General features: G+C 44.6%; 1 protein-coding gene and 1 long non-coding RNA gene across 11 annotated transcripts in view; one reads left to right on the top strand and one right to left on the bottom strand.

Moving 5' to 3' along the window:
• Positions 1-7380: 7380 nt before the first annotated feature.
• LOC125171221 (uncharacterized) lies at positions 7381-26303 on the top strand. The gene is made up of 3 exons (XR_007154225.1): positions 7381-7623; positions 25629-25667; positions 26232-26303. It is a non-coding gene; the product is annotated as an uncharacterized LOC125171221 (long non-coding RNA).
• The window catches only part of ARMC3 (armadillo repeat containing 3), a 101552-nt gene continuing 87380 nt past the window's right edge, over positions 13163-27334 (bottom strand). For 8 of the 10 annotated variants that reach the window (XM_047868433.1, XM_047868436.1, XM_047868437.1 and 5 more), the window contains 3 exons: positions 20668-20868; positions 18105-18267; positions 13163-13479 (listed from right to left, as the gene is read on the bottom strand). In XM_047868433.1, coding sequence (XP_047724389.1) covers positions 13270-13479; positions 18105-18267; positions 20668-20868 — 574 coding nt within the window. In that variant the 3' untranslated portion in view covers positions 13163-13269. Of the gene's footprint in view, positions 13480-18104; positions 18268-20389; positions 20585-20667; positions 20934-27334 lie in introns of those variants that run through there. The other 2 variants (XM_047868440.1, XM_047868442.1) reach the window with 2 other exon arrangements.

The raw sequence follows: 27334 nt of genomic DNA, 5'->3' as shown, positions 1-27334 counted from the left end.
GGCTCCAGGCTCTGAGCTGTCAGCACAGACTCCGACGCGGGGCTCGAACCCATGGACCGTGAGATCATGACCTGAGCCGAAGTCGGACGCTTAACCGACTGAGCCACCCCGGTACCCGCTAATTATTTTTAAACTCCCCATGCAGGAGAAGGTCGAGAGAGATCACGGAGGTGACCGTAGCGGGAAGGCACCAAAGCAACAACTCAGCCCCATTTGGGCTGGAACCCCTCCTGAGGCTGCACGAACCCTGACCTGGCAGCCGCAGCGTGGCGGGAGCGGGGGGCATCTGCTCCCCATGTAGGAGATCTCCATTCTCCGAAAGGTGCTCCAAAGGGGCCCTGCCTCTGCTCCCCGTCGTCACCTCGCGGGGCTGTGGGGCCTGCATTCACTGAGAGTTGCCCTTGACTGTGGTACCAGCTTCTAGCGCGTTGATTTATGGAGCTATTTGGTGTCAGGTAATTGCCCACCAATATCCTATTTATCACCCAGCTTGTCACGGGTTGTGGCTGCTATTCCACAAAGCCAAGGCCTTTGAGAAGGGGCCAGTGGCTCAAAGCACAGGAAGAGGAGGCAGGAAACGTACCATGGCCAAGTTCTTTTCTCCCCACTTTGCTTATTGCCGGGCTTTCCCTTGAACAAGGGGAGGGACGATGGCAGGTGTCCAGGGCACGGAGCTGCTGACTATAGCACAACTTCTGGACGCCAGAAGGATCCCTCTTGTTCCAGCCCTTCTCCCCCAGTGTCCTTCCTAAATAACTGTGCTCTATGTTAGATAGGAACAAAATCTGCATATTCAGTAGGTCATTAAGGTTTTTAAAAAGTACAGATTAATAGGCTGGAAAGAAATCTATCAAAACACAAATACTCTTCTTGATAGAAAACTCCTTTGCTCCGTTTTCCGTATCCCCTATCACGAGCACGTATTTCTCAAGAACAAAGGAATGCACTTGAGGACATTCACTGAGACTTGAACTTCCACAATTAAGGAGTCACTCATTTGGCCTCAAGTTTTTTATACGTTTAAAATGCAGATTCTGGGGCACCTGGGTGGCTCAGTTGGTTAAGCTTTTGACTTCGGCTCAGGTCATGATCTTGCCGTTCATGGGTTCCAGCCCCGTGTCGGGCTCTGTGCTGAGGGCTCGGAGCCTGGAGCCTCCTTCGGGTTCTGTGTCTCCCTCTCTCTCTGCCCCTCTCCCGCTCACACTCTGTCTCTCTCCCTCTCAAAAATAAATCAACGTTAAAAAAAAAAAAAAAAAAGTAAAACAATGCAGATTCTGAAGAGTTCATCATTCTAGAAAGAAGGCTTTGGAATTAATGGGCCTCCAGAGAGCAGGCTCTGATGAACCTGAGGGTGTGTGGGGGCGGAGGGGGGTGTGCTGGGAGAAAAGGGTGGAAAGTGGGCTGGGAAACCAGCTTTGGCCCCCCACGAGGTTTGCCACGGGTGCACCTGGTGAGCCAGCCCACTGGGAATCTCAAGTACAGACATGAGGACCCTCCCTGCTTTGCAGGACCGAATTCCTAGAAAGCCCAGCTGTCGTCTGCAGCCCTGGAGATCAGGAAACCCTGGACCTTCCGGGCCCTCCCTTGCCCTTGAGTTTCAAGGGCTCTGCCCAGACGCCCTCGCCTCCTCCCCCCCGGGGCTCTGCAGGGGGAGCAAAGGAAGCGGGAGCTCAGGTTATTTCACAACAGAAAGTTCCCGGCTCCTGACACTGAGTGATTAAAAGTGATTTTTCTTTTAAGAAAAAAGAAGCCTTTTATCATACTCCTAGGGCTGTCAGAAACCATTCGGGTAGATTTTCCTAGTCTTGTTTTTTCAGATGCAGAAGTGGGAGGGAGTAGCTGTCCTCACCCCAACTCGCCCTTACACACCCCCGGGGAGGAGAGAGAGGTTTTCAGGTTTGGTCAGGGAGGCGATTTGCGCCACGGTTCTCCTTCTATCCAGGGCGGCCCGCACTGAATGAAAGGAGGCTGGGGATTGTTTCAATCCGCAGATTCCCCTTTATGCGGATTATGTCTGAAAATCTGGGTCCCCAGGCATGGTGTGAAGGGGCTGAGGAGAGCGGACATTCACTGGGTTCATTCTCTGTGCCAGGCACCGTTGTTGACAGCTTGGTGTTTATTCATCTGTTCGATTCTCACAACAACCTGATGAGAAGGGATTATGGTCATTGCCATCTTCTGGGCAAAGAAACTGAGAGCCAGAGTCGCCTGCCCAAGACCACTCACTTAGTAGCAGAGCTAGGCAATGAACCCGATGACCACGGTATCAGCCGATACCCCAACACACGTCTCCCACGATGGTCATTTCGGATTTTGCTTAGAGCTGTGCATAGAACTTTAAAAAATTATAATGAGATACCTTTCCAGGCGTTATGCTAATTATAATGTGCTCACAATTTACATCCATAATTAGGAGACTGGGGAGTGAGTGATTCTATTGCTCCAAAAGGGAGGGTACAGATATTACTCCCTGTGGAAACCACATACCCAAGTCCCAAGAATAAAAATAGCATACCAACGGGCACTGGGAACCCATCATCTAAATATTCTCAGGGTCCAAGGATTTCAGTGATTACGTGTCTCAATGGCATGAATCTAAAAAGACAAGGAGGGGTGCCTGGGTGACTTAGTCGTTGGGTGCCTGACTACTGACTTGGGTTCAGGTTGTGATCTTACTGTTCATGAGATCGAGCTCCGTGTTGGGTCAACAGCACAGAGCCTGCTTGGGATTCTCTCTCTCTCTCTCTCTCTCTCTCTCTCAAAATAAATAACCATTTAAAAACAAATAAACAAAAAGACGAGGAGATGAGTCAACGAACTCAAGCCTGCCCCGGTTCAGTGCAGGGGAGGGAAAGGTCTTTGTCCACCTACCCTTGTAGGTTCTCTGGCTGGAGCTCCATAGATGGGACTCACAAAATTCTGGTTCACCAGACAAAAGGATACAAATGTATTTAACATAAGCTTTACATGACACGGGAGCTTGCATAAGAAAAAGAAGACCCGAGAAAGGTGAACCCTGCGTGTTTTTACACTAGGCTTGGAAGACGGTGGAAAGTTGTGGGAGAACACGATAGGACAAAAGGATACGAGCTAATTGCAGTAAACTTGGAGGAAACTTAGCGAGTCCTCTTTGTTTGAATTCCTCTCAGCGCCCTGTTCCGTCTTTGGAGATGAGGATGTTCCTTTCCTCTGGGTATAGGGAGGGCACCTCTCATGTGAGGGTCTCATGACCTGTTTTGGGGGCCACCGGGGAGGTCGGGGAGACCTTCCCGCACCTGCCGTTACTCAAATTCCGTCCGCTAAAAATTTTCAGTGTGCCAAGTTGCCGTGAACCCTGTCATCAGCAAACAACAAAACTGGAATAACAAAATGTTAAAGCCGATGTGGCATCTTGCAACCTAGGCATTCAGCGTAGCGTGGGTGACAAGTTTCTTAGACAACTTATTTCTTATATTTTTCAAATTGTCTCCTTATGGAAATGAATCCATTCGTTAAAAAAAAAAGTTTGGGGGAGCCTGGCTGGTTCTGTCAGTAAAGCATGCAACTCATGACCTCTGGGGGGGGGGGGGAGCGTGAGTTCAAGCCCCATGTTAACTGTAGAGCGTATTTAACAAAAAAAGTTCCGTTCTTTTGTTTCTCTTTAACTTTGAAGAACGGTAACTTGCAAATCTCTGCTTGGATTAATGTCTTCATATCCACACTTAACCCTTGACATTGAAACCTGAGCTGAGGGAACACTTTGGAACACTTGCTAAAGATCCACTCTGACCTTCTCTGTGGAATTTTCTAGTTCGTAGCTGACCTCTGTGGGTTCTTGTGTCCTTTTTACATGGTGTCTCTGACAGAGATGCCAACTGTACGTGAAAAATGATAACAGAACATGTCCTGGGGGAGGCTACTCTCCGAGTGTCCTCTCCCAGGCTCTGAGGCTCGGCCAGCGACAAGCTAAGGCAAGATTTGGTTTCTTCCCTGGAGTGATTTACTTTCCGGCTCTGGACTATGTTCCCAGCCAGACGCCATCCCCCAGATGGGGGGATAGAGAGCCCAGGCCTTCGGGACTCTGTCAATAATGGAACGATGAACCCCAGACTAAGCCTAAAAGGAATCGGATGGCTAGGATTTAAGAGATATACCAAAGCCTTCCTCATTTCTCCATTTGCTTTCTATGCGATTTCATATCTGTGAGCATATTCTCTGAATGGCGCCACATGGCAATCCTGAGTCCCAGGGCACTCATTTAGTAAAGAACATGAGCAAGAAGGGAGCGTTTGAGTTATCCCATAAATGTTTTTAACTCACCAGTAATGTCTACGTAGCTAGTAATCATGGCTCCCGGGCATGGAGAGGGCTTTCCTGATGCTAAATTTTGTGCTAATCCCTAAAGCCTGCTAGGGTGGGTTCCATATTATTACCTCTGAGTGGGGTACTGATGACCCTCTCTGGCAATTCTGAGCTCCCTTTTTGTTTTATTTTATGATTGTCCTACTTAGCCAGGGAAAATTCAAACTGAATAAGGAAAATCTCATCTCATTCAGCCAAGTTTTCTCTCTCATCCTAATTCTTAAAGGAATAAATAATTGCATAGAAGGGATACAAGTCAAGCTTTCTGTTCTGTAAGCGTCTATCCTATGTACCTCTCTTTCCGCATTTCTCTCTTACGCGTATTAAAAAAGTTAAAAGAGGGGCACCTGGGTGGCTCCGTCGGTTGAGTGTCCGACTTCAGCTCGGGTCATGATCTCACGGTCTGTGAGTTCGAGCCCCGCGTCAGGCTCTGGGCTGACGGCTCAGAGCCTGGAGCCTGTTTCCGATTCTGTGTCTCCCTCTCTCTCTGACCCTCCCCTGCTCATGTTCTGTCTCTCTCTGTCTCAAAAATAAATAAACGTTAAAAAAAATTAAAAAAAATAAATAAAAAATAAATAAAAAAGTTAAAAGAGATTAAAGATTTTTTTTTTCTGGGAAGCCAATAAACGAAATCGCCCAGTGATTTAGCAGATAAATGACTTGATAATATAGATATAAATGCATTCATCTGGGTTTTTCAAGGTTTTTTTTTTTTTTTCCTCTAGAAGTAAAGACTATGGAATATCAAAAAGGAAAGACAGACATTAAGATTTTTCAAAGAAAGGAACCTATAAATAACTAATTGGACGATCACTTGATTTGTATGTCAGATGTGTAAGTACTTAGAGAGAACACTGTTTGGTTCAGCTGTTCTCATCAGTATGATTAATGACTACTTAAAAGTGCTTGATTCCATTTGTATGCCAGCTGTTGTTGTGTAAAACAAACTGGGACTTTCTCAAGATAATCAGAGTCCGACTGTCTGCAGGATTTGGGGGCTGATACCTAGGAGCTGGAAAAGGAAATTGATGGCTCTCAGCTCATCGCCCTGGGGTCAGACCCAGACACTCGTGCCTGAAACAGACCCAAAGCAGATGCCGATTACTGGGGACGTGTAAGAACAAGGGCCTTCTCCTGTGCAGGTTTCCGATGACGGAAAGATCTGAGCCAATCTGGAGCTCTACGCCCGGTTAAGCAAGTTAACAAGGACCTGAGTGGTCCTCACGACGCAAACGGTACGTTGGAAGGGAAACGTGCGAGATGAATCACTCACAGTCGCAGACGAGCTGGGCCAAGCAGCAATACAAAGTCATTAGGCCGTGGAAGCCATGCTCTGTTCTCGCCTAACGAAGCAGCCACGACAGGTTGCATCCTGCGGGTAGGCAAGGGGCGGGTTACGTGGGGATGCAACGCATGCGCGATGAGGATGGTGTGGGGGGGCGTCCGCTCCAAAGACCGCGAGCCTTTCTGAATTTTCACTTCCTGTTGCACAAATTCACAAGCGGCTGTGCGGTCATCGCCTCCCCTACACCGAAGGGGAGAAGGCATTTTACCTGGAAATGAGAGTACTCCTCCTGACCGCACCGCTATTTTCGAAGGTATCCAGGGGAAAATGAAAACGGATGAAAAGCCCATTTTTAGTTTTTAGAGTCAGCTCGTTTCAGGCATCAAGACAGTCAACAAATATCGCTCACCTCATCTCGTGCTAGTAAATCTGCCAGTAAGGTGTTTGCCAGACGCGAGATAATCTCCCGTTTCGTTGGGAGAGATCAAAGCATAATAGCTAACAGTTGTCTGCTTACCGTGTTTGGCCCTGCACTGTGCAAGTTACAGGCACTTTCTTATTATTTCTTCCGCAGGGCAACCTGGTGAGGTCGCTGGTGTTATTACATCCTCATTTAAAATTTTTTTAAGTTTATTTATTTTGAGAGAGAGAGGCGGAGCATACAATCGAGGAGGGGCAGAGAGAGAGGGGGAGAGAGAGAGAGAATCCCAAGCAGCCTCCACAGCACTGTCGGGGCAGAGCCTGCTGTGGGGCTCGAACTCATGAAACCTTGAGATCATGACCTGAGCCCAGACCAAGAGTGGGTTGCTTGACAGACTGTGTCACCCAGGCATCCCTATTACATCCTCATTTTAAAGACAAGAAAACCAAAACATTTGCTCAACATCCCACAGTTGAGAATGGTAGGAGGGCTCGCATCCAAGTTCCTCTGACTCCCAAGTTTCTCTGTTGCTCGGAAACAGTACCTGATGTTTCTTGCTTTACGAAAATGGTGGGCCCAGGCAGTGGGCATACGGGGAAAAGCCAGAGTGAGTGCCAAAGACAGCGTTATAGAGGTCATCAGAAGAGCAAAAGGCATCCGGGGAAGCTCAGGGGAGAAAGTGAGGCTTCTCTGAATTTGAACTTGTAAACAAAAGATTAGGGGGATGATACGGAGGATAACTACCACACTCTCTCACCAACACTCCTTTAGAAAGAAAATTGGACTCACGAGTCATCGAGCTGATATACAATTACGGATACATAATAAAGTTTTATGTATTTATATAAAATGTCATAAAGGGATGTATCTCAGGGTGTCTGAGTGGCTCAGTCGGTTAAGTGTCCGACTCTTGGTTTTGGCTCGGGTCACGGTCTCACCGTTCGCAAGTTCGAGCCCCACATCGGGCTCTGTGCTAACAGTGCGGAGCCTGCTTGAAATTCTCTCTCTCTCCCTCTCTCTCTCTCTCTGCCTCTCTTTCTCTCTCTCTGCCCCTCCCCCATTCGCACTGTCTCTCTCTCTCTCAAAAACAAATAAACTTAAAAAAATTAAAAAAAAAATATATATATATATATAACTATAGAGATAATGGCTAGGGTAGGTTTCCATAACCATGTGTCGACTATCTCTCTATTTTATAGATAAGAAATTCCATAACGCCTTCTATACCGTAAGAATTGATCAAGTGCCTGGGAGAGAATTCTCCGTGACTCTCCTTTGTTTCTGCATGTCTTACACTCAGAGGCTTCCTGACTGCCTTTGTTCTGCCTTGACTCTCTTTTCAAGGATGTTGGCACACAGCCTGGGAAGATAGAGATAGCGTCTCCCTCTGGTGAAAGGGCGGCTATGCTTACTGCCCTTTACAAAAGACTGGGTTCTGTAAGAGCACGGTCCCTCTCCCGACGCACAATCCACTGCACTTGCCGGCATGCGTCTGGGTCTATCCAGGTCGTCCCCACGAGACTTGGGAGCAGAGAGAACGGACACACTGTGCTTGGCTCGTGCTGCTTGCTGTGCGGTGAGTAACGAAGTCCGTTGTCTTTGACCCAGGAGTCTCATGTCTGATGCCAGCAGCCAAGAAACTGTGGCAGTTAGCCTGCCCCTGGAGTAAAGCCTCAGACCCTTCACCCTCCAGATGTTAGGAACATTTCTTTCCTAGACGGGCCACGTTTGTCCTCATCCTTGTAGAAAACTAAGGCCACTGCTCTGGGGTCCATTGGATTAACCTCGAGTAGGTCCATCTTACAGCCTAAAGAAACCAAGGAAGACAAAATGCCAGCGTGAGCGTCTCCCCTAAATTTTGAGCCAGGTGCTCGGAGACTAAGTGAGGTAAAGCATAACTGCTTGCCTGTCCATACCCTCAAAATGCACGTCACTGGAAGTGAGGGTTGATGGACCGGCCCGGGAGCCAAATAAAGAATTCCCTCAAAATGTGCTAAAGGAAGAGGTGTGAACAGAACACTGTGTGAGCAATGTGAGGAAAACGAGCTATAAACACACCCACGTACACACATGCACGCACACACGGGCGTGTACTCCCATATCCACACCCCTTCCTGCCCCTAATCACACACACATCGGTCATTTGCACCATGGTCGCCTTTCATCTGAACAGCGGGAGTATTCGGCACATACTATTGGGAGCACAGCCTCTGGAAACAAATCAGGTTCAAATTTAAAACTTTGCTGCTTCTTAGCCGAGTGATTTTTGGATAAGTTACTTAGCTTCTCTTGGCACATAGGAAACAATATGCACATATTTGTTATTGTGTCTCCCCATTTTCCAAAAGAGTAAACTGAGGAACAGAGAGGTGGAGTAACTTTGTCCAGGTCACACAGGTAGAAAAAGACGCACAACTTAACTTCAGCTCTGACCCGAAAATCTGGGCCTTTACCCCCGCTATTATATTGCTTCTCGATAATAAGGGCCTATTGAATTCGTTAGTAAAATCACAGCAGAATTTCTTTACCCTTTCCAACAATACTTAATATTTTAAAAATGGTTATTTGTGGGTTGTTTATTGGCAGATCAGTACAGGTCTCCTGTACTGCCTGAGTTCTGTGAGAGCCTTATTTGAATTCATTATATTAATATATTCCCATCTCACACTTTGATGGCTGTCTTTTGAAGTCAGGTCCACTTTTATTATTAAAATAATTATATTCAGGGTTTTAAGAGTATAAGCCCGAGCAAAGCTTTTGCTAGTTATCAATATAAAAATATGCAGGTAATTTTAAAGAAGAGTACTTTTAAATGCTAAATTGTAGAGAAGTGATTTGTTACTATTGTATTGCTTTAAGATTACACCCCAAACAGTGATATTTTCCATGTAATTTTCGTAGAGCCTGTTTATCCTACCTTATTAGTGCTGAGTTAGGAAAAGAAAGAAAGCAACTAGTGTGTGTATTACAGCGTTTCTTTGAAGAGTTCTAAAGGAGGGGCGCCTGGGTGGCTCAGTGGGTGAAACGTCCGACCTCGGCTCAGGTCACGATCTCACGGTCCGGGAGTTCAGCCCGCATCGGGCTCTGTGCTGATGGCTCAGAGCCTGGAGCCTGCTTTGGATTCTGTTGTCTCCCTCTCTGCCCCTCTCCTAGTCATGCTCTGTCTCTTTCTCTCTGTGTCTCTCTGTCTCTCTGTCTCTTTTTCTCTCAAAAATAAAAACATTAAAAAATTTAAAATAAATGGAGAGTTCTAAAGGAAAACACACCATCATCTCCTGATGCATCGTATCTCCAGATTACACCTTCTGCAGAGGAATATCACGGTGATAATCTTGTTGAGAAACAAGTTACCATATTTGAAGAATTCTGTGGCAAAGAAAGAAAAGGTCAGTATCCATTTGACTTCGCATAGTATTTTGAGCCTCTGGAAAAGTATTTTTCATGGACGACAATGGTGCTTCTTTGACAAGGAATTAGTGCATTTGAAATCTGATGTGTACTTCATAAAAGTGCAGTGTAGACTCGAATCCTCATTTAGGATACCTGCTCAAGAGCCGGGGAGGGAAGCCTGGGGAGAGGATTCTATTTACCTGTCCATTTCTGTATTCAATTAATAGCTGCTTTTAAAAGTTAGGTATTAATTTTAATGAAATGGTTTGACCTCCAGAAGAGAACAACACACTACTTTATAATACATTGCTCTGAAACCTCACAACCACAACACCTGCGGGGTATTCACAGCTTTTAAGTGACAGAGTAGGATTCCAACTCACATCTCCTTGGTTCCGGATATTTCCCCATGTTTCCTGGGTCTAGTTCTGACCAAATAACCTGTTATTTCAGCCCAAAGCACCTAATTCCCGAAAGAGATCCTCAGCACTTTCTGCCCCCACTGCAGTGGCTTAGACAGTCATGTGTTCCGGGTCATACTGCTATAAAGCAGAAGGGCTGCTGTCAGCGTGGGTCCTTGGGTGACTGTGTGAAAACAGAGCCTCCTTTACTGACCTGTGTTTGACATGTAATACGACAAAGGACAGGCTACTGAGATCTGGCGACTGTTTATCACCACTGTATGGATGTCCCTACTTAAACACCGTTGTCTTTGACTATTCTCCCAGTGGATTATCTTTTGCTCATTGGTTTATAGAAGCTCTTTGTTTGTTAAGGACACTGACATGATGTCTGATACATACGCTGCAAATATTTTACTCCCTATGATTTTGCTTACATTTTATTTTGCGGAACAGAAATATTTTTGCTGATGCTGTATTTTTCTACACAGGAATTTGAAAGATTTACGGAGCCAAACTTGTCAGATATTTTCTTCTGTGGCTTCTCATTTATCTGTCATTATAGAAAGGATCTTCCCTTGGGAAAATTATTCCCATTGTCACTTACTGAATAGGCTATCACTGTGCCCTGTTCCTGGTGGAAAAGCGATTTTTATCAATACTAAATCCCTATATATATATATACATATATATATGTATATATATATGTATATACGTATATATATACATATACATACATATATACATATATATATGTATCTGTGTCTGTACTCTTAATATTTTTCTATTTTTATGTCCATACCATACTAATTTATTACTGCCTTTTTTTTTTTTAATGGCAGTGGCAACACTTTTTTTTAATTTTTTTCTTTAACGTTTATTTATTTTTGGGACAGAGAGAGACAGAGCATGAACGGGGGAGGGGCAGAGAGAGAGGGAGACACAGAATCAGAAGCAGGCTCCAGGCTCTGAGCCATCAGCCCAGAGCCTGACGCGGGGCTCGAACTCACGGACCGTGAGATAGTGACCTGAGCCGAAGTCGGATGCCCAACCGACTGAGCCACCCAGGTGTCCCTATTACTGCCTTTTTTTAAAAAAAAATTTTTTTTTTCAACGTTTATTTATTTTTGGGACAGAGAGAGACAGAGCATGAACGGGGGAGGGGCAGAGAGAGAGGGAGACACAGAATCGGAAACAGGCTCCAGGCTCCGAGCCATCAGCCCAGAGCCCGACGCGGGGCTCGAACTCACGGACCGCGAGATCGTGACCTGGCTGAAGTCGGACGCTTAACCGACTGCGCCACCCAGGCGCCCCTATTACTGCCTTTTAATATATGTCCTGGTATATGATGAAACCAATTCTTTCCTTTTTTACTTTCAAATATTATTGGCATGCATATGCATTCATTCTTCCAGATAAAGTTTACTATTTGTCAGTTTCCAGAAAAGAAAATGTGTCGGGATGCTAAATGAGATCCTAAATGCATATATTAATGTGGGAAGCATTAAAATCTTTGTACTGCTGACTTTCCATCAAGGAAAATGGCGTGTATCTTCATTAATTCAGATCTCGTTAAAATTTTATAGTTTTTCTTGTGTATTTCTTGTTAAATCTATTTCTAGGTATTTTATGCCGTGTGTGGCTATTGTGAATGTATTGTCTCGTGGTAACACAAAATAGATAAACTTCAAAGAACTGTCTGGAAATATAATTGAAACTCATTCCTGTTCAGTAATTACCTAGAGCCTCGCTGAGAGAGACATTATACACAAATGTTTCAAAGATGAAAAAAAGGGGAGAGGGGGGTAACCCTTGGCCTGTACCAGGCTGGAAAATGTAATGTCTACCTGGACCGTAGCACAGGGACTCTGAATGGAATCCATTTTGATGTTAGGCCATCGCCTACGAAAACCCTTTTCAGAACTTACTAGGAGGTTGTTTTTCAAAGATGTTATTTTCTATATTACATTTGTCATCTGTATGAAACTCCCAAAGAGGAAATTCCCTGGTCTTTGTTCCTCCTGAGAAACCGCTTTGTGCTTTTAGCGAGCGGACCCTATTATAAATCATGTAACTGATAGCATTTCCCTCTGCATTGTCTGCTGGAGAGCTTAGCGTCAAATTTTCACCCACTGCTAACAAATGCATGGGATTTTCATGGATGCGTTTGAATTCTAAGCTTATTCCTGGCCCTGGTGAACTTTCTTTCCGACACTTGGGCCTGTTTTTCATTTATTTTTACCTTGTTACATCTTATATATCTCTGTAATCCACTTTAAATGCGTTCTGGATCAAAACAGACTTGAAACTGCTTAGACGGGTTTGCATCCTATAATCTATGCTCCAGTTCATGAAATGGCATGATAAATGTAATTGCCCCATCATTTGATATAAAGAGCTTTATTTTGAAATAAGGAAATACAGATTCTTTGAAGTTACACATCGGTTCATACAGAAGCATCTCAGCCTTCACTTCTAAAATCAAGCTGACTTTTAAAAACCTTCGAGGAAAACGGTTACAATAAACGTGAGACTCAAAGCCAGACTAAGATATATATATTTGATGAGAGTCATCCCATTACTAGTTTTTATTCATCATTTGAAATGTGTTTCTGTTCCCCATTTTGTTCTGAATACCGAAAACACAATTTCTGACAAAGATTGACTCGATTTCTACATTTAAAAGTTTCTAAAGAAAGAATTTTTAAGCTAAATACATTTAAAATACTCTTTTCGTGACCCAGCATTAAAACGTGTAAAAGGAAATCAGAATTGTTTTGAACTGGAGGTATAGTTTCAAGTAATCCAAGACAGGACAGAAGACAAACAGTTCACGGGAACAGGTTTGAGAAAGATTTTTGGGTCAGTGAAGGATATTAAATGGTGTTATTAACAGAAATACACTTTAAAAAATATGAACACAAATTTTTAGAAAGGAATTTGTAGTACTAAAATCAATCTAGAAATGTTCGAACTATCAATAATCCTACTTTACAAAAGTGAGACAAGGTGACCGAAGACATTGAATACCATTGAGTGTATTTAGCCAAGTGCTCCTGAAGCATTCTGGGCATGAAGAATGACAGTCATGAGGCCACGGTATTGTCCCGGGAACAGCAGCTGGGTGGTTTTACACATGATTCCCAAAGGGCACAGAGGCTCCTTAGGAAACAGTGGAGAGGATTGATTTTGACAATAATAAACTTTACATGAGGGCCAGGGAGCATAATATGATCCAGTCAGACTGAACTCTTGCCAAGAGACTGAAATCAGAAACACAACCAAGTTCAATCCCAGTGTCCTCATTTCTACGCAGACAGAAAGAACATTTCTCATACTTTTATTTAAAGAAATAAAACCAATGGGTGAACTTCAGAGAAAGCGTATCTAATGAACTTCTCCCGTGAACCCCTGTTTGGTCATTTGATCGTTTAGAGGTATCTGTAAAGATCTGCCTCTCTACTCCTTAACTTCATCAGCCCGCCTGGATGGAACATGAGGTCAACTATGTAGACCTCAGGAGGAGGGAGAGCCCCGATCAGTCCCTTACGAGATTCATTCATCAACTGAACTTCATTCCAAGCTCTGCCATACTCCCCACGAACCAGAGAGCAGCCGATGCCAATTTTATCAGCCAGAGCCTGTGGGAGAAAACACAAGAGCGACCAAAAGTGAGGAGGGAGAGGAGGGGAGAAAAAAAATCCTGAGCTCTAAGACCCATCTTGTTGAAGGTGAAATCTACAACTCTTGCAAAGAAGTGCTTAGAAAGGAGGCTGGAAGAAAAAAAAAAAACAAAAAACACGTGGAATATTGTGATAGGAGCCAATAAAATGTGACAAGTTCCCTTCTTCCTCGAGATCCTGTAGCCTCAAAAATCTCTGTGTAGGTCCTGCTGGGAAGTGACATTTTTCAGGCAGTTACACGGCATTGTATCAGCACAAGATTGATAACGTCATTGGAGAAAAGCTATTCCGCGGGTTTTCAACACTAGTGCATCTATCAATCTTTCCATGCTTCTAGGCTGCTCTGGGGGTGTGATACGCAGTGGGATTGAATGGAGGGATCAAATTGGTGGGAACCTATTTCTTGCCGATTTGTTCTGTGTGATGGAAATCGTGCCGTGAGCAGGAGGAGCTGGTTGGCCGGGGACGGTCCTGCTCTGCTGGGGCTGCCTGCTGCCACTTCCTGAGTTGTGTAATGTTCCTTGGAAGTGGTCTCTTCAGTTCGTCCCGGTTTTGAGGTTATTTACAAAGTACCTTCAAAATAATCTGGAAACTGGGGCGCCCAGGTGACTCAGTCGGTGAAGCATCCGATTCTTGACCAGGTCACGATCTCACCGTAAGGTGGGTACGAGCCCCACGTTGGACCCTGTGCTGACAGCTCAGAGCCTGGAGCCTGTTTCAGATTCTGTGTCTCCCTCTCTCTCTGCTCCTCCCCTGCTCACACTCTCCATCTCTCTCTCTGTCTCTCTCAAATTAATAAGCAAACGTTAAAAAATAATAATCTGGAAACTTCTTTGCCACATCATGATGGATTGAGAGAGCTGGCTCAGACTTGCGTGGGTTTGAATTTCGGCTCAGCTGCTCCCTGGCTGCTCAGCCTCTCTGTGCTTCCGTTTCTTCGTCTGGGAAATGAGGATAACGGTAGAGCCTCCTGCTTAGCAGGTTGTAAGGATGAAGTGGATGAAAACGTGTCAAGTGCTTAGGGCTGTGAGCCCCGCACAGAGCAGGTGCTCAATAAATGCTCCTAGCCAGAGGAGGCAGGAATCGAGTTGTTTTAATCACCTGTTTATATATTCATGTGACTTACTGATTACGTACTGTGTCGTGATGGCACCAGGCAGTCTTGGGTGGACCAAGACGATTAAGATATGGTCGTCATTCTTCGGGCCTTACCTCCTATCTAGGCTGAGCCTGCCTGGGAAACCGTCAACTCTCACGTAACAGTATCCAAATGTATGGCACTCCGTGGTATTGTCATTTATGATACGAAATACACGTTTGGTCTTCGCCCGTCTCCGCACAGAACTCCTAAACCCTTGGGATTTCCTAAGTGATGAGCGCCATAAAAGTGTCTTTTCTTAATGAGGTGGCTTTTGGACCACCCCCAAGGGTGGGGATGGTTTCGCAGGAGAACCAGTCTTGCGACTGGAGGGTTAGAACTTTCAGCCCCACCTCTTGACCTGTGGGGAGGGGAGGGGGTTGCAGGTTGAATTAGCCCCCCGTGGCCAATGACTTCATCAATCATGACTATGTAATGAAGCCTCTATAAAAATCCAAAAGGAGAGGTTCTGGAGAAGTGCCGGGTTGGTGACCACATGGAGATTGGGGAGAGTGGTGTGCCTGGAGGGGACACGGAGGCTCCAAGCCCTCTCCCCATACCATTCTTTTTTTTTTTTTTTTTTTGAGATTTTTTTTTTCAACGTTTATTTATTTATTTTTTTGGGACAGAGAGAGACAGAGCATGAACGGGGGAGGGGCAGACAGGGAGGGAGACACAGAATCGGAAACAGGCTCCAGGCTCTGAGCCATCAGCCCAGAGCCCGACGCGGGGCTCGAACTCATGGACCTCGAGATCGTGACCTGGCTGAAGTCGGACGCTTAACCGACTGCGCCACCCAGGCGCCCCTGTTTTTTTTTTTTTAATGTTTATTTATTTTTGACAGAGAGAGAGACAGAGCATGAGTGGGGGAGGGGCAGAGAGAGAGGGAGACACAGAATCCGAAGCAGGCTCCAGGCTCCGAGCCGTCAGCACAGAGCCCGTCGCGGGGCTCGAACCCACGAACTGCGAGATCGTGACCTGAGCCGAAGTCGGATGCTCAACCGACTGAGCCACCCAGGCGCCCCAACCCCATACCATTCTTCATGCACTTCTTCCATCTGGCTGTTCCTGAGTTACATCCTTTTCTAATAAACTGCCGATCAAGTCAGGAAAATGTGTCTGAGTTCTGGGAGCCGCTCTAACAAATTAATCAACCCTGAGGGGGCTGTGTCCAGGGGAACCTCCAATCTGTTGGTCAGAGGCACAGATGACAACCTGGGTGAAGCGTGTGTGGCCGGGAGGGGACAGTCTTGTAGGACTGAGCCCTTAACCTGTGGGATCTGACATCATCTCCAGGCAGGTAGTGTCAGAATCGAGTTGAACTGACCCAGCTGAGGTCGGAGGATTACCTGAATGTATAGAAACTGGCCCACCCCGATCCCCGCCACCCCTCCCCCATTGGAATTGGTACCAGAATCATCTTACGTTCACTGTCTTGCGGGGTAGAGAGCCAAAAATAAACATGCTTTCCAAAATAATAGTTGCTGATCTCTTAAACTCCACGGCAAGGCACTTTAAATCATCACAATAATCCTGTGAAATAGATACTATTGCATTTCCCATTTTATGGAGGGTAAAACCAAGGTCAGATAATTTTCCCCAAGGAGGTCACAGTAAGTGGTGACCTAACGTGGAAGGCAGGGGATCTGTCTCCAGAGTCTGAGTCCTAACCTCAGGGTGACGCTGCCTCCCACTGAGTCGAATGAGTTCTCACCTGAAAGTCTGGATTTTCTTTGTGAGGTGGGAAACAAGGTTGTCTGCTCAGAGAAAGAGGTAGAGATGAAAAGTGTTAGTAGGAGGAAAGACAGACGCGGGGGCACAGCTGCTGAGGAAAAAAGAGAAGAGCCTGTGACCAGGAGATGGAAAAGGGTGACACCTGAGTGTCCACCTGAGTTGGGCGCCCTGAGGTGGCTGTGGCGTCCCCCCACTGTCCTGTTCCACAGCCTGGGTGGCACAGTGGAAAGGGCAAGCCATCAGACTGGCCCGGGGTGGACTGGCGAGGCAGGGGAGAGGAAGGATGGGGTCAAGAAGATGAGGGAAGTTAGCGAATTCTAAGGTCTATGGATGATTTCTTTAGGTTTCTGTTCTTCTCATGCAGTCCCTCACACCGCACCTAGGCAGACGCCAATTGCTTTCAGTTTAGCTCTTAAATCTCTGTTAGTTCACACCTCCTTGCACATCCTCACGGCAATGGCTATGGCTTTAGTAGAGGTCACCTGTATTTCTTGCTCCACTGACCTTCCAACTGGTCCTCCTGTCTCCAGTCCTGCCCCTGCTCTAATTCATTCCCCATTCGGCTGCCTGAATGGTCTTTCAGAATCACGTTACTGCGGGGTACCTGGGTGGTTCAGTTGGTTAAGTGACTTTGGCTCAGGTCACGTTCTCATGGTTCATGGGGTCAAGCCCCGCATCCGGCTCTGCACTGACAGTGTGGAGACTGCTTGGGATTCTCTCTCTCTCCCTCTCTCTCTCTACTCCCCCCGCCTCCACTTGCTCACTCTCTCTAAAAATAAACTTGAAATATATACATATACATACATATATATACTTATATATGTATTTTTTATTTATTGATTGATTTTAAAAACTTTTTTAAACGTTTATTTATTTTTGAGACAGAGAGAGACAGAGCATGAACAGGGGAGGGGCAGAGAGAGAGGGAGACACAGAATCCGAAACAGGCTCCAGGCTCTGAGCTGTCAGCACAGAGCCCGACACGGGGCTCGAACTCACGGACCGTGAGATCATGACCTGAGCGGAAGTCGGACGCTTAACCGACCAAGCCACCCAGGTGCCCCTATATAAGTATTTTTTAAATCATGCTCTCCCCTTAACAACTTTCAGTGGCCACTCATAGATTTTAGATCAAGTGCAAACTCACAAGGAGCTTTATACTCTGGCCCTTTAGCTGCATCTGACCCGTCCTCTTTCCTTTTTCCAGACAAACTATGCTACATTCCTTAAGTCGACCATGGACTCTCCTTCCTGTCATCTTGTATAAAATGTTTGCTTTGTTTAGAATGTTCTTGTCTTCCTTCTTTACCCGATGAAATCCTATGTATTCTTTAATACTCAGGCTACACATCACTTCCTCCCCTGACACTTTCCCTGACATCACCTGAGAACCCACAAGTCTAGCCCTTGTGTGTATGCAGGGGTTATCGCTTTAGGAGATCCATATTCCCAGACCTTAGAAGAGCCCTTGACCTGTAGTAGGTGTGTGATAAATATTGAATGAATATGCTTCCGGTAGTCTGACAAATATATACGTGTGTGTGTGTGTGTGTGTGTGTGTGTGTGTGTGTCTATACACACACACACAAATAAGTAACTCTAGGTGGCAGGATTAATATTAGCCAGTTCAATGTTAGCAAGTGGCTCACACTATTATGAGAAAGACAAACATCTTTACCCAAAGGCAAATGAGGCAAAATATCTCAAATACCTTGAAAAGCAACGCTCGATGATAGAAGATTCCTTTTTTGATCTGTCCAATTGGCACAACATTGGATTTAAGTTGAAATTTTAGTTCACTGACATGGAGTTCCCAGCTGAAATTATGGAGTTTCTCCTTTGACATTTTACCACCCATTTTTTCTGCCACGTACCTGTGTCAATGACATTGAGATCAAATCGATCGAGTTTCATATCCCATTTTAGATGCTTTGGGTGTAACTCTACATACAGTTGTATGTGTAAAAGCTCCATTTCCTCTGGCTTTCTTATTTGCTTTACTTTTTAAACTTGCTACAAGTGGGTTAACATTAGGCTCACTGTATTCAAACTATCATATAGAGACTGAAACTCTCACAATTTCATTCAACACAAAGGAAGAAATGAATGCTAATCTTCGCAATATTTATAACAAGAAACAAATCATATCACACAAAGTTCCTATCAACACAGGGTTAAAGCTTTATCTTGCCCTTGAAAAAATACTCACAAATGCTTCAATCTGAAATCCAAGGCCTCGCGCTAACATCCACGGTCCCTCTTTTAACGAATTTGAACTTAGAGATGACGTGCACACATTGGAAATTTGTCCTTTGGATTCCCAAATATTTTCAAGTTTTCTAATTTTTCCCTGTTAAATTTTATTATTTTGGGGGGCGCCTGGGTGGCTCAGTCGGTCAAGCGTCTGACTCTTGGTTTTCTGCTCAGGTCACGGTCCCACAGTTCATGGGTTTGAGCCCTGCCTTGGGCTCTGAGCACTGACAGCGCAGAGCCTGCTTGGGATTCTGTCTCTCTCTCCCCCGCCTCTCTCTACCCCTGCCCTGGTGGGGCTCTCTCTCTCTCTCTCAAAATAAAAACATAACCTTAAAAATATAGATATATTTGATTAATTTTTTTTTTTGATTTAGAGAAAGATGGCGTTTAGGTAACACTAAAGTGAGAGGAAGAGAGGAAGAAGGCAGAAGGCGAAATAAGTTGGGTGAGGAGTTGGAATGGATGTGCCCGGGGGTTTCTCCTCATTGGAGGCTCTCCCTGAAGAGGTCAGTAAACAACACGTCTACAAAAATCCTCTGTCAACTAAGGCTATACCGCATCTTGGAGTAGAGGCAGAGCTGCACATTTTAAGAAAAACTTTCGTCTTGCTGTGCAGAGAACCAAGCGAGGAAGAACAATGGCCGAAAACAGGAGGAAAGGTGGGGGAGAAAGCTGTCGCACGATCCAGCCAGGCAGACCGTGATCAATGCTGGGGAGCAACAGCTCGGGGGCAAATCTCAGCATCCCCGTCTTGGTGCGGGCTCAGGTTTAAAAAAACAAAAAAACAACGAAAAACCCACAATTATTTGGGAGTGATGAAAAGTATTCCCGATAGGAACAAAGCACGAGGGCGTTTGGCAAATGCTGAAATGAGCTAGATCAGAGTTCTGCTTGAGTCATCACTTCTCAAGGACACCCGAAAAAACGCCAGCAGCCAAAAATGTTCTCTTCCGGTTCTGGCTGACGAGAAGTCAATGATCTGGCGGCCGTTGTTTCTTGCGGTTGTCACATCCAGGTTTGATGAGTGCAGTGCACTTCAACTTGGAGAGGGCACAAGCTCCCGCAGAGGCCCCAGCTGTTGCAGGATCCGCCTGCTCACCTAACTCACCTGCTCCTTCTTGGTGCCAGTGGCAAAGGCCACCCTCCACTTGAAGTGATTCCTAACCCCTCGCAGCTACCACGACAAGTTCTCAGGTTTCTCTTAGCGGACTCACACTAAATGCTCCAATTAAGAAGGCAGGATCGGGGGCGCCTGGGTGGCTCAGTCGGTTGGGCGTCCGACTCCGGCTCAGGTCACGATCTCACAGTTCATGAGTTCGAGCCCCACGTCAGGCTCCGTGCCGACAGCTCGGAGCCTGGAGCCTGCCTCGGATTCTGTGTCTCCCTTGATCTCTGCCCCCTCCCCGCTCCTGCTGTGTGTCTCTCTTTCTCTCAAAAATAAATGAACATTAAAAAAAATTTTTTTTTAAGGAAAAGAAGGCAGCCTCACTGGCGTCTGCAGGGTGTTGAGCCTGCCCAAATAGCCATCCCTCAGAACACTCACACCCCCACGTTAGAGCAACGTGCAGTGCAAAATATCAGACATAGGACATAAAAATCAGTGATGGTTGTTTGTATTAGAACATAATTTTTGAGTCTACAAATAATTCACAATACGATTCCTTTAAATTGTGAGCACCCCATCTACCTACGGAGTCATTTAATTTTCACACTTGATTCATTCCTTAGGATCACATTGAAGGATGGCTTTAGTGGTTTCGCTGGAGAAAATGACAAAAGCAAAAGCATTTTTCTTGAAGCAATTTCCAGCTCCTAGCTCTGATTCTTGGTGGAAATAGGACGTAAAATAGAAATGGAGCGTTTTTTCAATTGATTGTGTTTCTGCTTCAGAGTCAGCGGTGGGGTGCAGTTATTATGATGGAGTCGCCTGAAAACTGGCTAAAAAATGCAAACCGCTAACATCAGAAACTTTTTCTCAGAAACTAAAAATGTGCATGCATAGACAGAGACAACTGACTTACCTTGCAAGGACCTCAATCTGTTCCTTAATATCGGTTATGGGAAATATTGATTTGGTCACTTCATACACGTAAACACGGAAGTCAGGATCGAAGGGAGGATACCATTCTTTCTCTGGGCTTCCTTCTCCCATCAATTTTGGTAATGTCGAAACCTCTTCTTCCTCCTTCACTTTTTCCTCCTCTTTTTTCCCTCGGCCTTTCCTTTGAGAGTACACGGCAGCAATCAACGTCACAAAATGAACCACACCAACTGTGCTCTGAGTAATCTAAAGAACCCCACAGAAATAGATTATTTTAAACCTCAATGACCATATCATATGCCGTTTTCAAATTTTCGATGACAGGGATGGAGTTTTATAGCCTCTACATTATGCAGGAGAAATTAACTTTCAAGGTAACACTGCCTGATTGGTACATACGAAAATCGTACGTTGGTCTTCCGTATAATTGCTTAGCAAGATGTCTGGTGCACAGTAGGTATGCAAGAAGCATTTATTGAATTGGGAGAAAATAGGTTGCTTCCTCAGGGAGTCGAAGACAGTCTTACATCATCTCTTGCTTCAGTTGGGCCCTTCAGCAAGAAGAGTTTGCATCACCATTTTTAAGAAAAATTCCCCAGGGGTACCTGGGTGGCCCAGTCCCTTAAGCGTCCGACTTCGGCTCAGGTCATGATCTCACGGTTTGTGAGTTCGAGCCCCGCGTAGGATTCTGTGCTGACAGCTGGGAGCCTAGAGCCTGCTTTGGATTCTATATCTCCCTCTCTCTCTCCGCCCCTCCCCTGTTCACACTCCGGTGTGTGTGTCTCTCTCTCAAAAGTAAATAAACTTAAAAAAAATTTTTTTTTTAAATTACCCAAAACATGGAAAAAAGCAAACCAAAATACGGATAGCACAGAATTTCCAGGTCATGCAGGGGTGAAGACTTACCTGAAGTTTATCTAAAGAAATGTACTTAGTTCTGCACTTACGAAAACTGAAATGTACTTAATAAACAGTAAAGATACTGCTTAATTAAAATCTACTCTTAATTAATAGTTTCAACCCGAGAGAATTTGCTAGTTAACACGTGTAGCAGAGATGCAAATGATTCCTGTCAGTGGAAAAGGCATTGCCAGCGGTCACAGCTTATTGTCCTGGAGGCTGTTAACCAGTTTTTGACACGTAATTCTTTGTGTTCCTTCACTGGGGAATGTCTTTACCTCCCCCTCTTCATTGTTAAAGGATAGTTTTGCCCGAGAGAGATCACGTGGTTGATGCCTTTGGCAGTTGAGACGCGTTGTGCCACTTCCTTGTGGCCTCCGAGAAATGCACCGTCATTCAAATTGGAATTTCCCGATATGAATTCAGATCCCACGATTCAGGTGCACTTCCTCGGGTGGAGCTACCTCACGAGAAAATTGCAGCCCTTGTTACGCTAGCAGAACTGGAGGGGGGGACGAGAAAACCTCCATGTGAACTTCTATAGCCTTTGCTTACGTCTATTTTTTTCCTGCTGTTCCTGCATTGTATCTTTTACTAAAATAAACCTTAGCCATAATTATATTATATTATATTATATTATATTATATTATATATAACATATATTATATATAACATATATTATATATGACATATATTATATATGACATATATTATATATAGACAATATATTACATATTATGTATTACATATTATGTATTACATATCACATCACATATCACATATCATATATCATATATTATATATAGACACACACAGACACACACCCATCCCCTAGCTAAGAAAATGGGGCCTGGCCAGGTGAATCTCCTAAATTGTGTCTTTGCAACTATTTTGCATTTTGTTCCACTAGCAGTAAATTAGAAGCAGGAATTATCTTTAAATATTTCTCGAAGTACAGGATGAAGGGGGGGGGGGTCAACCAAAGGCCATGTGAGTTTTCTCTTTAATTCATTTGGAGGAAGAAATACAAAAAATAGTCTTATTAATTGTTTTTGGAGCATTACACAAAACTCTATAATCACCACAAATACCCAACGTTTTGTATTTTTTAATTCAATATTCTATTTACTGCAGCTAAGTAGGGTCTAAAAGGTACTCCCCATATATTATGATAAAATTTCTAAGCAAAAATTAATATTTCCAGCTCTATCATCTGAATACCTTTCTTGGGGTGCCTGGGTGGTTCAACTGGTTAAGCGATGGACTTTGGCTCAGGCCATGATCTCATGGTTTGTGGGTTTGAGCCCCACGTCCGGCTCTGTGCTGAGAGCTCAGAGCCTGGAGTCCGCTGCAGATTCTGTGTCTCCCTCTCTCTCTCTCTCTCTCTCTCTCTCTGCCCTTCTCACGCTTGCACTATCTCTCTCTCAAAAACAAATAACACAAAAATTTTTGAACACATTTCTTTTTTTGCAAGACAAATAAATAGAACATCTTCACATACATAGTAAGATTTTAGTAAATTGGGAGCCACCACGAGAAAGGTCAATTAGAATGGCGAAAAGCATATTTAGATTTACCTGCTCCTAAAGTTACAGGGTAGCTTTATAAGATGGGACAGCTTGACTCAGAGCACCTATAACACAAAGTAGGTGTATTTCTGAGTGTGCTGAGGTGCGAGAGGAGAATCATTTGGTACGTAGGAGACGAGAGCCAGCACGCAGGACTTAGCACATCATGGAGGGCAATCCTATTGAGTGATTAAAAAGGGATAATTTACAGGAGCCTCTGAACTGTAGTTTCTGCTGCTACAAACAGAAATACTTCATTTGGACCTCTTTCCCATGAAGCCTGCCTGGGTATGTCAATAAGGGCTTCAATACTTAAATGGATTTTATTTCTTCTTCTTCTTTTTTTTTTTTTTTTAACATTTATTTATTTTTGAGAGACAGAGCGCAAGCAGGGGAGGGGCAGAGAGAGAGAGGGAGACACAGAGTCCGAAGCAGGCTCCGGGCTCTGCACTGACAGCAGTGAGCCTGATGTGGGGCTCAAACCTACGAACCGTAAGATCATGAACCATGAGATCAGCCCTGAGCTGAAGTCGGACGCTTAACCGACTGAGCCACCCAGGCACCCCAAATGAATTCCATTTCTAAATCACTATGGAGACAAGTGCTAAGAAATTACAAAATTAACTCTCGTAAAATTAACCCTCAGAAAGAACACCGGTTTGCGAGTAAAGATAGCAGAATTTTTACCTTTCTTACCAAGACTTTAGCAAAACTACCTCAGAAAACAGAGTTACTGTGGGAATCCAAAACAATAAGGATATTTTCTATGTTCATCGGTGGATGAGAAGGCAGGTAGCTAAACAGAAAGAGACATTTGTCTGGCTCCAAACTGTGTACTGACATTTTCAAAGTTTAATCACTTGCTCCGTTTTGATTCCACCAACTATTTGGACATAGAAGTTATAAGGCAAGGCTGCTGGGAGAAACGGAAGTCATGAAGCTGGCCCACGTGGGGTTTCAATTTAGGCAGGAAGATTTTGGTCTATGAAAAATTATCACAATACCAGGTAGTATTCGATAAATTCCACATGAGTGGTAAAAATAAGAAATTCGAGATGTTCCAGAAATCTATCCCAGTTGGGTGTCCCGTTCCCCCCAGTCTATTCCAAAAAGATGAGGAGAGAGTATTGTATAAAGTGGACACACAATGTATTCCGGGTTTAGAAGGATGTATGTGTGCATACGTGTGTGTGTGTGTGTGTGTGCGTGTGTGTGGTTTATTTTCTTATTTGTCAGTGTCCCCAGTAGGATGTAAGTTCTATGAAAACAAAGGTTTATGTTCACTGCTGTATCTCTAACGTGGGAACAACTCCTGATACCTAATACGATAACTATTTGCTGAACGAATGAAAAAATTCAAGAAAAGAAGGTGAGAAGGTATTTAAACGTGATTAAGATGTTAAATGTGATTAAGAAACAATATCTATTTCTGAACGACTTTTGCAGTTAGTCAAGATTTGGGAGGAAGGGGGAAAAAAACGGCTAAGTGAAGGTTAAAAAAAAAGCGGTCGAGGGAAATTCTTCAAAAAATAACAATGTTTTAGGAAGTCGTTATGATGAGGATCAAGATTGAGCGGCAGAAATGTTTAAGTATAGGTTGTAAATTTCTAAAAGACTCCAGAGATGAACAGACTGGAAGGAAACAAAATAGAGACAGGAAAGCAATAAACTTTTAAGTGTGTATAATAAACTCATGCGCAATCAACTTAAATATTTATGAAATCTGGTCTGAATACAAAAATATGCTACAGATAGAACTTCTGATACACTCACAAATAGGTATAGTGTTTATTGTGAGGGGAATGGTCTTTATAAAGAAAAGCTTTAGAGGGCATATTAGGTTGGTCGGATTCGGTGAAGGCTAGGAAAGTATCAAGATGGCGGCTGGATAAAGGCGAAACCAATCACGTCTGCTATGAGTGTTTTCCTGTGAAGGAGGGAACAGCTGAACGCTTCGCACAGAAGAACAATATAGTTGCTAGTCACCCAGCGAGAGACTGTCGCTTAAGGATTTTAATTTACATACTACATGGCGATAATATCCATGAGGAGAAAGAGACAAATCATACTTCCCCTGTCTGTATTGGGCCACCACACACATAACTGGCTTGCCTCTTTCCTGTCCCCTCTCTTCCTTTCAAGACTTTGGCCACTTTGTGGTTCTAGATGTCCCGTCATTTTCGGCAGTACCTCTCAGTAACTTTTTGTTAACATCGCACATTCTCTACGACATTATCAGATGGGTAGAGTTAAAATGTGTTGCTCTTTCGTCAGGGGTCCAAAGTTCTCATAGGAACAAGACAAGAAGGGCTTACCAAAAGATAGACAACAGGGCAACACGATTACGACCAATCTATCCCCCCAGTGGACCCAGGAATAAGGAGGGGAAAGGGACTGGACGTAGATGGGTCACTTAAGTATGCCAGGCAATGGTTTAGGCACTCAACAAACACTGTTTCACTTACTCTTACAGCACCTCTGCGAGGAAGGAATCATCACTTCCATTTTAGAGGTGAGAAAACCAAGGACCAGTGCTGACCGAATCCAAACGTATGTTCTCCTGTATGCTAACAACCTGTCTGAATGTTAGGAGCACGTCAGGGCGTATCTCTCAGTGGGGAGTAAGAGGCAAGAGTATGCAGAGGCAAGGAGGAGACCGGAAATGGTGTGAGAAGAAATAATGATCCTCACTTGTTTTTTTAAATTTTTTTTTTCAACGTTTATTTCTTTTTGGGACAGAGAGAGACAGAGCATGAACGGGGGAGGGGCAGAGAGAGAGGGAGACACAGAATCGGAAACAGGCTCCAGGCTCCGAGCCGTCAGCCCAGAGCCCGACGCGGGGCTCCAACTCCCGGACCGCGAGATCGTGACCTGGCGGAAGTCGGACGCTTAACCGACTGCGCCACCCAGGCGCCCCTGATCCTCCCTTGTTTATACTTATTCTCCCCGGGGCATATTGCCAGGGAGTCAAACCGCTATTCCTTTCAACAACAAGCCTTCAATATTTGAAAGAATTTGTGAGTATTTAATCTATAAATTTTTTTTTGGTTACTATTTTTTATTTTTATTTTTTCAGGCGTTTGCCATGCCTACACAATTGCTCTTCGGACTTCATCTGGAGGATGGCAGGAAATCGTTGTTTTGGGCAGAGTAATATGATCGGCCTTTCACTTTGGGAAGTTAATTCGGTGGGGGGGGGGGGGTGGTCGCATGGAGGATGGGTTTCTGGAGGGCTAAATAAAATGCAGCAGGATCTTACAATAAGGGGGTTAGTGTGCTGCGATATAATACAAAGGCCTGAAGAGGGGAGGTAGAGGTGAAACTGAAAGGAAATAACGATTTAAGAGGCACTGAAGACATCGAGTGCATAGGGCTGAGGCTCATTCAGTGAAGGGGAGTTAGGAGAAGAAGGGTTTTAAGAGGATGCCACAGCTTGAGCAGTTGCATGGGAGGTAACATTCATCGGCATTGGGAACAGAGGAGGAGAAGGGGGTTTGGGAGCTGGGGGAACAATGAGTTTCGCTAGAAACGCACTGTTTCCAGGCCAGCGGGATAGAGAAGCCAGGACTCAGGAAAGGGGCACATAAATGTCAACGGTAGCTTTATTTAAAAAAAAAAAAAAATTTTTTTTTTTTAATTAATAAATAAAAAGAACCAGACGGGGCCGTAAGAAAAATAAGATAGTGCGAAAGAGCCAAGAACAGCAGAATCAGCAAAGATTTAAGCTGATGTGATATCAGAGGTATCAGAGGGAAGATACACTTTGATTGATGATGATAGGTACAGTATACGCATAACGGTCACTCATCAGACAAGTGCCTACCCTCCCCGATCAAGGGGGCAGAAAGCTGATTCTTCCCCAGGGCCGTGGCTGGGTAGACCAAAGGGAGACACCTGCCCCAAAGCCAGCCAATGCTTTGGCCACTGAAGAGAAGGTGGTCCCTCTTACAAATTTGCACCTGATAGCTGTTGGGCTTTAGAACGGAAAGTTTGCTTGGAACCGGAGCCAGGTCTGTCCCATGGCAAACGAAAGTCACATACGCTACAGTTATGGGTGAGGCAATAACCAACAGAGGGTCAAGGAGGATAACAAAGGGTCTGTAAATAAGATACGACGCACGTGGAGAGAGGGAGAGAGAGAAAGAGAGGGAGAAAGCCAGAGAGACCCTACAGTTATGG

The sequence above is a fragment of the Prionailurus viverrinus genome, chromosome B4 (assembly GCF_022837055.1).
Source record: "Prionailurus viverrinus isolate Anna chromosome B4, UM_Priviv_1.0, whole genome shotgun sequence".
In the NCBI taxonomy this organism is placed as follows: Eukaryota; Metazoa; Chordata; class Mammalia; order Carnivora; family Felidae; genus Prionailurus; species Prionailurus viverrinus.
This window is presented reverse-complemented; position numbering and strand designations above follow the sequence as displayed.